The sequence below is a fragment of the Lotus japonicus genome, chromosome 6, assembly GCF_012489685.1.
Source record: "Lotus japonicus ecotype B-129 chromosome 6, LjGifu_v1.2".
Lineage (NCBI taxonomy): Eukaryota > Viridiplantae > Streptophyta > Magnoliopsida > Fabales > Fabaceae > Lotus > Lotus japonicus.
In genome coordinates, this window is record NC_080046.1 from 67662010 (window position 1) to 67676203 (window position 14194).

General features: G+C 40.1%; 3 protein-coding genes across 3 annotated transcripts; 2 read left to right on the plus strand and 1 right to left on the minus strand.

The window, feature by feature from the left end:
* Window positions 1–5644: 5644 nt before the first annotated feature.
* On the plus strand, window positions 5645–6616 carry LOC130722252 (uncharacterized). Its single transcript, XM_057572930.1, has one exon. The coding sequence runs from the start codon at window positions 5864–5866 to the stop codon at window positions 6413–6415; it is 552 nt and encodes a 183-aa protein (XP_057428913.1). The 5' UTR covers window positions 5645–5863; the 3' UTR covers window positions 6416–6616.
* A 198-nt stretch (window positions 6617–6814) lies between these two features.
* On the plus strand, window positions 6815–10113 carry LOC130722250 (uncharacterized). The gene is made up of 2 exons (XM_057572929.1): window positions 6815–9042; window positions 9135–10113. The coding sequence occupies exons 1-2, from the start codon at window positions 8898–8900 to the stop codon at window positions 9908–9910; spliced, it is 921 nt and encodes a 306-aa protein (XP_057428912.1). The 5' UTR covers window positions 6815–8897; the 3' UTR covers window positions 9911–10113.
* A 649-nt stretch (window positions 10114–10762) lies between these two features.
* On the minus strand, window positions 10763–13999 carry LOC130722248 (stromal 70 kDa heat shock-related protein, chloroplastic). Its single transcript, XM_057572926.1, has 8 exons — window positions 13341–13999; window positions 12981–13233; window positions 12820–12899; window positions 12586–12728; window positions 12387–12485; window positions 12042–12231; window positions 11473–11871; window positions 10763–11377 (listed from the first exon to the last, which is right to left on the minus strand). Exons 1-8 carry the CDS (start codon window positions 13875–13877, stop codon window positions 10967–10969), a joined length of 2112 nt encoding a protein of 703 aa, XP_057428909.1. The 5' UTR covers window positions 13878–13999; the 3' UTR covers window positions 10763–10966.
* Between the last annotated feature and the right edge of the window lie 195 nt (window positions 14000–14194).

Below are 14194 nucleotides of genomic sequence, written 5' to 3' on the forward strand. Positions count from 1 at the left end.
CATTATACTTTGCTATATTGTGGTTTTTTTTACATCGGAAAGATAAATTGCGTCCGTTAAGAGGAATCGATCTCTGGACCCCCCTACCCAACACATATGTACTCCAGCTCTTACCACTTGAGCTATCATACGAGGACATGAAGATGAAGACATGTTGTGTTTAGAATAATTTCTCAATTTTATGTTTCTCTTAATATACTTTGCGAGTTTGCCTTGTGTTTTAAAAATACTATTGAGTCATGGGCATTTAATGATGCCATGGTCTGTTAGAAGTAATGCAAATCAAGTCTTAGGGTTAGCAATTAATGTTGTGTGATTAGTGGGTATTAATTGCTATTAAGCTTTGGGTTTTAGCATTGACTATAAGTAGTCATGATGTATATAGAATACACAGGATATCAGAAATAAAATTACTCCCACTTTTACTCTCTCTCTCTCTCTCTCTGTTACTGCATCATTTACTCTTGAGATTCTTGTTCCCGTTTTCTCCAACAAACTGGTATTCAGAGCCACCGTCCTCGACCTGTGACTGAGTGCATCGTCTCGCTCCGGCGTTCATCACGGTGGCTACCACCGCGTCGTCTCTTTTTGATTCGTTTTGCTTCTGGGTTGTTCTTGATTCTGGATTCGCAATAAAGCGATGACATCGACGAACACAGGCATTCCGATGAACCTTCCGGTTCTCAATGGGAAAAACTGGAAGAGGTGGAGCGTTCAGATGAAGGCGATTATGGGTTTCCAAGAAGTTCTGGAAATTGTTGAGAATGGGTTCCCTATTCTTGGAGAAGCACCCACTGAGGCACAAACCGCTGCGCACAAGGAGAATAAACGGAAAGATTTCAAAGCTACTTGTCTTCTTCATCAAGGTGTTGATGAAGCTCACTTCGAGAAGATTTCAACGGCTAAATCTTCAAAGGAAGCATGGACGATTCTGGAAACATGCAACGAAGGGGCTGAGCAATTGAAGAAAGTTCGCTTGCAAACGATGAGAAGACAATACGAGCTGATGCAGATGGAATCGAACGAGAAGATTGCTCAATTTTTCAATCGGGTGATCACACATACGAACGCCATGAAGGCCAATGGAGAGGTAATGATGGATCAGATTATCGTGGAGAAGATTCTGCGAACTTTAACCCCAAAATTCGATCATATTGTTGTTGCAATTGAAGAATCAAGAAAGCTCGACACTCTGAAAATAGAGGATCTTCAAGGTTCTCTTGAAGCACATGAGCAGAGGCTCATGGAGAGGTCCACTGACAAGCCTCAGGATCAAGCACTGCAGGCCCAGACTTCCAAGAAAGGGGGTAGTTTCAGGGGTGGATACAAGAGTGGTCGTGGTAAGGGTAAAGATACCAAGTATGATTCCAAGAATAGCAACTTGAAGAATCAGGATCAGGACAAGGCTGAACACAACCCTGATGAAGAATCTGACAAAAGAGGTAGCTCCAGCAACTGGCGTGGAGGCAGAAGAAAATTTGATAGGAAACGTATCAAATGTTTCAATTGTGGCAAAATTGGTCACTTCTCATCTGAATGCAAAGCACCTCCTGGTCAAGGTTATGCTCACAAGGACAAGCAACATGATGAAGCAAATCTGGCAAGAGAAGACCGTGAGGTAACTTCCACTGAAACACCACTCTTGTTGATGATGGTAACTAGTAATGTACTAGATGGTGATGATAGATGGTGTTTAGACTCTGGCTGCTCAAACCACATGACTGGACATAGAGATTGGTTAATAAATTTTGATGAGAATAGAAAAAGTAGTGTTAGATTTGCTGATGGTAGAGTGTTGCATGCTGAGGGTATGGGTGATGTAATGTTTAGTGATAAAAAGGGTCAACAAGTATTGCTAGCTGAAGTTTGGTATGTTCCTAGCATGACTAGCAATCTGATCAGTTTGGGGCAGTTAGTTGAGAAGGATTTTGATATTAGCATGAGGAAAAGGTTCCTGGAAATCTTTGATCCTTCAGGGAGGAAGCTATTGAGAACTAAACTGTCTCCGAATAGGACATTTAATGTGCAACTCAAGGCTTTTGAATCTCAGTGTCTAAATGCTTCAGTTCTGGCTGAGGATTCCTGGCTATGGCATTGGAGGTTTGGACACTTGAATTTCAAAGATCTCAGCATGATACAAACCAAAAAGCTAGTAACTGGCCTCCCTCACATTACATTACCAAACAAGGTGTGTGACTGTTGCTTGATCAGCAAGCAACCGAGAACTTCATTTAGTGACTATACACCCTCAAAAGCAAATGGATTATTGGATGTAGTATACTCTGATGTGTGTGGTCCATTTTCAGTTCCATCTTTTGGTGGAAGCAAATATTTTGTATCCTTTGTTGATGATTGGAGCAGAAAAGTGTGGGTGTATCTCATTAAGCTGAAGAGTGAAGTTTTCTCTATCTTCAAAGAGTTTAAAACTCTGGTAGAGAAACAATCTGAGAAGTCAATCAAAGTTCTAAGGACTGATGGTGGTGGAGAATTTACTTCAAGTGAAATGGAAAGTTTCTGCAAGGATCAAGGCATTATACATGAAATAACAGCACCATATACCCCCCAACATAATGGGATTGCAGAAAGAAGAAACAGAACCATATTGAATATGGTTAGGAGCATGTTGAAGACTAAATCACTACCTCATAGCTTCTGGGGTGAGGCAGTGTCCACAGCAGTTTATGTTCTCAATAGGTGCCCCACAAAGAGACTTCAATCTAAGGTTCCAGAAGAAGCTTGGTCAGGGATCAAACCTTCTGTAAACCATCTGAGAATTTTTGGATCTCTATGCTATAGGCACATCCCAGATCAAAGAAGACAGAAGTTGGATGATAAGAGTGAAGCCCTAGTGTTTGTGGGATATAATTCTACAGGGTCCTACAAGTTATACAATCCCGAGACTAAACAAGTGTTATTTAGTAGAGATGTATACTTTGATGAGGCAAGCTCATGGAAGGACTTGAAAGAACAATCACCAACCATGACCAAGGTGTTGCTTGACTGGGAAGAAAGAGATTTAGTGCACACTGACTTACAGGAAATTCCAGCTGAGGTTCAAGACCAAGCTCCAATACCACCTCAAGTGAATTCACCAATCACTCCATCATCCTTGAACAATAGACCATCAAGAATTAGAAGTCTTCCTCCGCATCTCAGAGATTTTCAGTTGTTCAGAGATGACACTATTAATGAGGAGGGAGATCTTGTTCAACATATGGCATTATTAGCTGACACAGAACCAGTGAGTTTTGAAGAAGCTCACTCACAACAAGTTTGGTTAGAAGCCATGAAGGAGGAACTGAGGTCTATTGAGAAGAATGATACATGGAAACTCGTGACACTACCTATCAACAAGGTTCCTATCTCAGTTAAATGGGTCTTTAAGGTAAAACTTAAACCTGATGGAACCATAGCTAAACACAAAGCCAGATTAGTTGCAAAGGGATTTATGCAAACAGAGGGTCTTGACTATTCAGAGGTCTTTGCACCTGTTGCAAGACTTGAAACAGTGAGACTATTGGTTGCATTGGCAAACTGGAAGAAATGGACATTGTGGCAGCTAGATGTAAAATCAGCTTTTCTCAATGGTCCACTAGAAGAAGAAGTATTCATAGTACAACCTCCAGGCTTTGTTGTGAAGGGAAGTGAAGAGAAAGTTCTCAAGCTGAAGAAGGCTCTTTATGGCCTCAAACAAGCTCCTCGAGCTTGGAACAAGAGGATTGATTCCTTCCTCATCAAGACAGGATTTCTGAAATGTTCTGTTGAACATGGTCTCTATTTCAAGGGACTTTCTGATCAAGGAGTTTTATTTCTTTGCTTATATGTAGATGATTTACTCATCACAGGAAATAACTCCTCAGATATTGAAAGCTTGAAGAGCCAATTAAAGAAGGAATTTGAGATGACTGATCTGGGCAACTTGTCATATTTTCTGGGAATGGAGTTTGTACAAACTGAGAAGGGCATGTTTATGCATCAGAGAAAATATGTGATGGAAGTGCTCAAGAGATTTAAAATGTGGGACAGCAATGGATCAGACATTCCAGCTGAGGTAAATCTAAAGCTTGACAAATGTGAGAATGAACCTTTGACTGATGCTACTATGTATAGGCAAATGGTGGGGAGTCTAAGGTTTATTTGCCATACTAGACCTGAAATTTCATTCAGTGTTGGTATGATAAGTAGGTTTATGAGTGAACCAAGGCATTCTCACCTAGTGGCAGCCAAGAAGATCATGAGGTATCTCAAGGGAACACTATCCTATGGCATTTTATTTCCTCATCAGGATGAGAAGGTCAAGCTACAACTCGTAGCTTATTCAGACTCTGATTGGTGTGGAGATTTAGTGGATCGAAAGAGTACCATGGGGTATGTCTTTACCTTTGCAGGTGCTCCAATTTCTTGGTGCTCCAAGAAACAGTCAGTGGTTGCTCTCTCAACATGTGAAGCAGAATATATTTCTGCTTGTTCAGCAGCATGTCAAGCCTTATGGCTTCATACCTTACTCCTTGAGCTGAAAATTGATATTGGAGACTATGTGGAGCTACTAGTAGATAATAGATCTGCTATTGATTTGTCCAAGAACCCTGTGGCACATGGCCGCAGCAAGCACATAGAAATCAAGTATCATTTCCTTAGAGACCAAGTAAGCAAGGGGAAGGTGAAGATTAGTCATTGTAGAACTGAGTTACAACTGGCAGACATCATGACCAAGCCTTTACGGGCTGACAGATTCAAGGAGCTGAGAAGATTGATTGGTGTTACTTCTACTTGTTAGAACATCTCAAAGTTGAGTTGGTGAAGTAGTGGATAGGATTGGCAGGTTTTTTTAAGCATGTAAATGCTGTTTTTTTTACTGTTTTGCATTATGGGGGAGTGTTAGAAGTAATGCAAATCAAGTCTTAGGGTTAGCAATTAATGTTGTGTGATTAGTGGGTATTAATTGCTATTAAGCTTTGGGTTTTAGCATTGACTATAAGTAGTCATGATGTATATAGAATACACAGGATATCAGAAATAAAATTACTCCCACTTTTACTCTCTCTCTCTGTTACTGCATCATTTACTCTTGAGATTCTTGTTCCCGTTTTCTCCAACATGGTCAACTGAAGGTGCAGTGAAAGGTTTGCATATTTATTATGTCAGCAATTGCGATCCACGTGTTCTGCAGGTTCATACTTTGTGTTGTGAATACCTCACGAAGCTCCTTCCTGTTCCAAGGCATCAAATCACCCCATCAAAGCTGTCTGCAATATTTTAATCAAGAGCATGCATCTTAGTTATGAAATTGAAAGTAAAAATGTTAATTATAGATTGAGGGTTTTTAATTTCTTATTTATAGCAAGATATATATTGCGTGCAAAATTGCAATTTGTTATACTTGCAAATGTTTTTGGTAAAAAATAAGAAAGTAGAAAATTGGTGTTCATCTGCCAACCCAACCCACTCCACTAGGAATTTAGTTAGTTTTGAGTAAAGTGCGATCCTAATATAATTAAGCTTGATTTCTTGATATAGATGAACAGATTAAAGTTCCAAAATTTAACCTCCCCAAAAGTCCAAATCTACCTCAATCACTTACACATATCTTGTCATGTATAGTCAATGTGCGCTCCTCTCAACCACATGTAGTATTAATATTCAATATCTTTCCTTGCCTGCCGTATCAGTCAAATAATTGGTCTTGTTTCTCTTATAAATTTTATAGCTGGATGATATTAACCTATCCTTCCTTCCTTCCTTCCTGCTCCTGCCCTCTCTACTCTAGCAACTAGCAGGACTAATATAATTCCTGTGTGTGTGCAGCTAGCTAGCTAGTTACCTCCATATAAGTTAATTTTCCCCTCAAGGCAGCTGGCAGAAAATGAAGGGGTATTCCAAGATTAGTACTACTAGTGGAGCAACCCACAAATCAAGATCCATTGATTTCTCAGATTTGTTCTCCTCATTTCCTCAAACCCCAAAAGCAAGAACAAAAACAAAAAGTACTAGTACTGCTCACACAGCCAAACTACCTGAGGATGAGGAACAGCCTAATTATATCTATGCCAACACCCGTGAGGGAGAGGCTGAGGGTACTGACAAGACGAGTAGAGATGAAAATGGAGAGAGATTCGGAGTGATACTTGGCAGGAGTGGTTCAGTTTCTTCAGCAACGTCGACTGGATTTCAGGCCACAATGAAGAGGGCTTTCTCAATGAGAAGATCTTCATCGGTTTCAGACAAGTACTGCAGGATCCATGACCAGTTCATCGTCAACGTAGCATCATCATCATCATCATCCCCTGTTACTGTTAGAGATCATTATGATGATGATAATAATAACACAATTGCAGATCGATCTACCAACAACAACAAGCACAGGGGGGGAGGAGGCAAGATCCTTAGAGCATGTAAGCGCCTGCTTCGGCTCTAGTACTGTGTGTACCGTAGTACTCCTCCACTCCAGTCCTCTTATCATTCCCTATTAAGAATGGATGACATCGGATCTACTTTCAAGCTTTAATTGTTGAGAGAACTCACCACTCACAACTACGTACGTACTGCCAAGTCTTTTTCTCCAAAATATATATTTAATTTCCATAATTTAAGTACAATTGATTTTCAATAACTTTAACTTCTGTCTGTGTTAGTAACTTAGTATATATGCTACTTTCAAACTTTTATGCCTACTTTCACTAGATAAGAGAGTTGAGGTGAGTGAATGAATTGAACTTGTGGCTGTTTGTGTTTGTGTGACGACAATTAAAGTACTCCAAGTGCGAAAATTTAACTAATTAATTTCTGTGTGTACAAATTAATGTATGTAAATGGAAAATTTCAAGATCTGAAATAATCTTATGAACTCCGTAGGGTGAGTAATGATTGTAAAGCAGGGATTGGAGTAAACTCGATTTTAATTCAATTATATATAGGCCTCTTCCTGCAGCATCAAGTCACACAACACACAGCTAGAATCCCAAGAGGAAATGTTTGATCTCAACTCAAGTGTGCGAGGGTTTCAATTAGAATAATTAATGTCTGTTTAACGTTACTTGTTGCTTCAAGTTGCAATTGCAAGCAATCAAGCCCTCCATCTCAGTGTGTGAAATATAGATCTAAAGCAACTCTAACCATTGTATGTGTGAGGTCGATCTTTTGGATGGAAAATCAAGTGCATGGTAGTGTTTGAATGAGAATTATTGAGATTGAACAGCAGGGAATGGGATTGTCGATCGTTAGAGGGCAGAGTGAATGACACTTCCATTCCATAGAAAAATGTCATTTGTACTACTTGTTTAGGATAAAGTGGTTGGTTAGGGAACAAATCCTTGTTGAGAGTTAAGACACGAGAAACTGAATTTGATAAGTCATTTCAAAGGCGATACTATGAAGTGAAATCAAAGACCAAATTCGAACAAGCACTTGTGTAGAGTTGAAGAAGAATCGCAAAAATATGCTTAAGTATTAGAAATTGGGAGACTTATATCCAACCCAAAAACTAGCTCAAGAATTGAGGGTTGCTCTACCATTTATAAACACTTGATTGACCATATATCTCGCCAATGTGAGACTCTAACACACCCTCTAACACCTAGGGTTGGACATCTGGAGCGTGGGATGAACATCAACGGGTGACTCAAATATGGGAGGTCTTCACAACAAATGGATCTAGGACAGACTCTGACACCATATTAGAAATTGTGAGGTCTATACTCAACTCAAAAGCTAACTCAAGAATTGAGGCCGGGTTGCTCTGCCATTTATAAACACACTTGATTGACCATATATCTGGCCAATGTGAGACTCTAACATTAAGCTCCAAGCCAATTCGAGATCATACCCATACAACTCTCAGGCTAAGGTCAATGAGCTCTTCATATCAAGTTAAGGCAACAATTTTCGGGGTTGTTTGAAGTTATACACAGATTGAAATTTTCATGGTCAAAGACAAACATTCGGAAGCACATTCCCATGTCCAGGGCATTTACCCATGATCAGAAGCATCCATACATGGTCAGAGTTACTAGCCCACGCTCTAGAACAATTATTGAAGTTGAAGGAAAGACACATGGTTCATAAATTGAGTTCGAGCTTCATGGTGAATGACATAAGATTAGGCATCTTGCTTTGTTTTCGTATGAAAGATTAGAGTAGTAGTTATTTTATGGACACTATAAAACCCAATTCAGGAAAAAAAAAAAGTTGGACATCCTAATACTAAACACTCTAAAAATGTCTCACATCTATGGTCACGACAATGATTACTAAGAGTTGCAAGCATTGTCCTTTCCGCCGTAGCTGCACAAGAACTTCACTTTGTTCTTGTTTGATCTCCCTCCAATTTAGTGTTTTCTTTCTATCAATACAAATTTTTTTCTTTGTGTACATTTGCAAGTTTTTCTTAAACTTTTGTTGAATTTTGTTTTGACAACATCAAGACTCCTTGAAATGTTGAAGCTCATTAAGTTACCATACTTTAATTAGTATTCACCAAAGCATTATTTCTTCAATTTATCACCTGATAGTAAGTTACATTTTTTAAGGATTGATCTCGGGACTTTCTCATCTCCAACTCATATATCTTTCAGCTATCTTTGGGGATTGATATGTTGCTTTTGCTAATAAGTAAATATAATGTTATGAATAAGGTTTTATTGGCAAATATATGTATTAGCCGATAAGGGATGAATAAGATAGGAAGAGTTGAATTATCCCTTGAATTTAGGAGGGGAAGTTGTTGAGAAATAATAGGAAGGAAAAAGCCAAAAAGCAGAAATAGCAAACCAAATTCATCCATTCACCTTTGTCTCTAAATCCTCTTCATCCTAAAATCACTCACCCGCCGGTATTTTGAGTGATTCAAGGAAGAATCAAATTTAAAATTTTTGATCGGAAAAGATAAAAGAATAAAAAAAATGGGGGATGAGTCGCCGAAGAACAAAGTGAAGTTCTTGTGCAGCTACGGCGGAAAGGTTCTTCCACGACCCTCCGATGGGGTTCTCAAGTACGTGGGCGGCGAGACTCGTGTCATCTGTGTCCCTCGTGACATCACTTTCTCCGGTATAATGATAATGATATTCCATTCATCTCCTCTGTTTTCATTTCCTCTGTTTTTCTTTCCTCTGTTTTCATAAACAGTCATTCATTTTCAGAAATGATGAAGAAGGTGAATGGCATGGTTGATGGTGAGGTAGTCCTCAAGTACCAGGTGATCCCTGAAGACCTTGATGCTCTGGTTTCGGTTAGAACAGAGGAAGACATCAAGCACATGATTGAGGAGCAGGATCGCCATGAGAGTTCCGGTGGACCGCTGCTTCGTGCTTTTCTCTTCCCTTCCAAGCCTGTTACGCAACAACTCCAAATCCAAGTGCCACCTCCACCATCATGCGAACCTTATTTCATAGAACAACGTTATATTGATGCCATCAACGGCATCATTCGTACGAGCCCAAGGAGTTGTAAGGTAACCCCCGCTGCTTGCTCAGCTTGTTCTTCCCCCAAATCAACCTCCCCAGATGCTCACACTGTTGAATCGCCTCCTCCTTCATTCCTGAGTTCTGTTGCTCGGGTTTCAAATTCAATGCATAAAGTGCGAAGCTCCCCCAGTTTAACCAACCTCAGTCAGCATGATCATAGTACTAGTCATTACAACCACCACCATCACCATCCTGTTGCTGTTGCTTATCCATCATCATGTAAAAACCTACAAGAGGCCCATCTTGGCATGGGAAGACCGCCACAAATGATGGCAGAAATGAACACTAAAGGTCCAACAGGTCTTAGTTACTACTACCCAGCAACCAGAACCCACAACAAAGGCGGCTATATGTACCAAGATGAGTCTGCACCACCTAATGGTCATTATATGTTTGAAAGAGTTCACAGTGTGCCCAGGAGTCGAAGTCCTCTAAAGTCCATATGGGACTAGCAACAACCAATGTGCCTGTGCTGTGGTACTCCCTCCCCTGCCATGCAGCAACAAAATAGTGCTCAATAAATTAATTGTAAATATTAATAATGCCTTCATTTTTTGTTTTTTTCTTCAAATTTACTATGATTTAAGAATGTAACTACCATTTCAAAAAAAAAATGTAACTACAACTAACTTTTCATTTTGTGTGTTGAGTTCAACTGTTGTTTAATGTAAAAGATCCTTCATGTTACTTTCTGTGGTTTTTATCAGATTATTATAAGAGCAGAGAGAGAGAGAGAGAGAGAGTTGTTAACTAAGTTACCGGCTTTTACTGAACTTGAAACATGTTACCATTTTTTATTCCTTGAAGGAAGAGCAAATCGTTCGAAGTAAAAGGTATTATCTTGTTTTCAAAGAACAAAAGACTGGAAAAGAACCTTGAACTTTCTTACACAATAGCTGATGATGTTTGCGTCTGTGAGGAACGTGAAGCTAATTAATACGCATTTTATGTAAATTTAGAGAAGGGCTAGACTTTTTTTTTTTTTTTTTGAAACTAGAAGGGCTAGACTTAACCTAATTAGACTTACATGTCGTGTGATTATTTTTTTTCTTAAAGATGGCAATTTTTTACACCTTGTTTTTACAAGGCAAAATACTAGTCTAGCCAATGCCAATCATGTTACTTTTGTGATCATCATGTTTACTTGAGGGCGACTAAAATAACTGCCAACAAGCAAATTCATGTGTTTCTTTCTTCCCACTCAACTCACACGAAGCAACGAAATATTAGCAATTTTATCTTCTTATTTAGGTATCGGTAAAATCGCTTATATTGAATCAATAAGACATTTTTCAGCCTATGGATTTCACCCATAATATTACCCGTATTTCACAAACAAAATTTCCAAGTTACAAATACGAGCATCAATAAGCACCCTATAAAAGAAAACCCGTCTAATTTTAAATGGAAAGACGTCCACAGTCCACTCCATTCACAAAAATCACTAAGAATTTAGCACCAAAAAGAAAGAAAGAAAAAGAAAAGTATTAGATAATATTCTCTATAACTCATTTAGAGTCGGTAAAATCTGCATCGATCACATCCCCATCGGGTCCCTTGCCTGATGATGGTGATTCTGAGGAGCCAGACTCAGGGCCAGGTGGTGTAGGCCCTCCTGGACCTGTAGCTGCTCCTGGCTGGTTGTAGAGGGACTGACCAATCTGCATAACTTCCTGATTCAGGGCAGCCATGGCATCTTTAATATCTTGGGTTGAACCACCGGAAATTGCATCTTTAAGCTCTCCCAGTTTGGCTTCAACCTTCTCTTTCACAGGGCCAGGAACCTTGTCTCCAAGTTCCTTCAACTGTTTCTCAGTCTGGTACACAACAGAGTCTGCTTGGTTCTTTGTGTCGATTGCATCCCTCCTTTCTTTGTCCTCCTTTGCAAATCTCTCAGCCTCCTTCACCATCCTGTCCACCTGCATTTCGTACAAGATAACATCATTATTAGGCAATTCAAACAAAGAAATACTACTAACAGTTTACACAAGTGAATGACAGTTATAGGAGATACCTCATCATTAGGCAAGGTGCTAGCTCCAGTAATGGTAATATCTTGCTTTTTCCCTGTGCCCTTGTCCACAGCCGTGACAGAGAGAATACCATTGGCATCAATGTCAAACTTCACCTCAATCTGGGGAACACCACGTTGGGCCGGAGGGATACCGTCCAAGCGGAAGCTACCAAGAGATTTGTTATCCCTAACAAATTCTCTCTCACCCTGGAGGACATTGATCTCTACACTGGTCTGACCATCAGCAGCAGTGGAGAAAACCTCTGATTTGGAAGTGGGAAGAGTAGTGTTCCGCGGGATGATTTTCGTCATTACGCCACCTAGAGTTTCCAGACCAATGGATAAGGGAGTAACATCCAACAGCACAATGTCACTGACATCCCCAGCCAAGACACCAGCCTAAAAACAATTCAAAGATCACAAGATTTTCATCAACAGACATTATGCTACCTAGAAAACAATATCTCCACCAAAAGCTTTAATGCTCAAACAAGTTCTCTCACCCATTCCCCTCCCCTTAAAAACCCTGCAAAAATTAATCAGCCCTCAATGAACACAGGTAACCCCACCTGAACTGCAGCTCCAAGGGCAACCACTTCATCTGGATTGACAGTGACATTAGGGTCCTTCCCAGTCATCTTCTTCACCAGTTCCTGGACTGCAGGGATACGTGTTGATCCACCCACAAGAATCACCTCATCAAGATCCTTAAATGAGAGTTTTGCATCCCTTAACGAATTTTCCACTGGCGTCCTAAGCCTGTAACACAATTCATACAAATATTACTAAACCAGGGCATTTTTTTAGCATTAGTAAAAGAGATTCAAGCTAGCAGCAAAATTATATCAGCTTGAAAACCAATTAGTCACATTAAAAGTAAGAGCACTTAGGAAAAATAGATTCAATATCATTACCTGTCAAGGAGATCTGAACATAATTCCTCAAACTTAGCCCTTGTAAGGGTGGTCTCAATATGCTTGGGGCCATCTGCTGTTGCAGTTATGAACGGCAAACTGAAAACGCAGACAGCAGTATTTCAGTAGTTTGCATTAAGCTAAAGAGGGGCTCAAACTTTTGGAATGGGTGAAGATTGGTCAATGGTATGGTAAATACCTGATGTTAGTTTGAGTCAATGATGAGAGCTCCATTTTAGCTTTCTCAGCAGTTTCAGTGAGACGCTGAAGAGCTTGTTTGTCTTTCAAAAGGTCTATACCTTCATTTCTCTTGAAGTCTGCAGCCAGCCAATCGACAATTCTCTACAGCCAACAGATAAGATATGAGAAATGTTAATCATAAGATAAACCAAAGTATAAGATTTGTAGTTTAGGATGGTAAAACAAGTCTAACCTTATCAAAGTCATCACCACCTAAGTGTGTATCACCAGAAGTAGACAAGACTTCAAACACTCCATCACCAACCTCAAGCACTAGAATGGAGTTGGATAGAAATCAGGCTTAATAGAAATAAAAAGAGAATTGAAGCATGATGATGTGGTTGGAAAAGTTACCTGAGACATCAAAAGTACCACCTCCAAGGTCAAATACCAAGATAGTTTCATTGTTTTTCCTTTCAAAGCCATAAGCCAAGGATGCAGCAGTGGGTTCATTGATAATACGAAGAACTTCTAAACCAGCAATCTTGCCAGCATCCTTGGTAGCAGTTCTTTGGGAATCATTGAAGTAAGCAGGGACAGTAACTACTGCCTTGGTGACTTTATCATTCAAAAACTTGGAAGCATCATCTACAAGCTTCCTCAAGACCTATAATATAATATAATATAATATAATATATGACAAATGGACAATGAAATGAAAAATGAAATAGCTAGCTAATTAGTGCAGTGCAAAACAGAAAGCTGAAAATGAACCTGAGCAGAGATTTCTTCGGCAGCGAAACTCTTGCCAATAGCGGGGCAATCGAGCTTGACGTTGCCATTCTCGTCCCTGATGACCCTGTAAGAGACCTGCTTGGACTCTTCGTCGACCTCGGACATCTTCCTCCCAATGAACCTCTTGACGGAGAAAAAAGTGTTCTCAGGGTTGACCACGGCCTGACGCTTGGCGATTTGACCAACGAGCCTGTCACCGTTTTTGGTGTAGGCGACGACGGAGGGGGTGGTTCTCTGGCCCTCGGCGTTGGTTATGATGGTGGGTTTACCACCCTCCATGGCGGCGACGGCGGAGTTGGTGGTTCCCAAATCGATACCGACGACTTTCTCATTGACGACTCGGAGAGTGTGGGACCTGGTCCTCCTGGTGTGGTTAACACTGGTCTTGAGCTTTAGAAATGGAAAGGGTTTGTAATTACAAGTGAGTGCTTGGCCTAAGAAAACAGTTCGGGAATTGGATTTGTTGAGTGGTGTGGTGAAAATGGGGGTTCCGAGACCGTGTATCTGAGCAGCCATGACAGAGTGATAGATAACCCTAAACCCTAATTTGAAGATGCAGAGTAGAAAGAGATAGATAGGGAGAAGGAACAAGGGTTATGTTATGACTGAGGAATGAAAGGATGAGGGTTGGGTTGGGTTGGGTTGGGTTGGGTTAATATCATATGTTATGTTATGTTATGTGTGGTGCCACGTGGGTAGGTACATGTATGTATTCTAGAATCATCTCCTGCATTCCATTCCATTCCATTCGATTACCTTTCCCACTTGCTCCTTTTTCATAGATAGCTAAGCTAAATTTAGTTTTAATGTTTGTGACAGAAAGTCTATCCGTC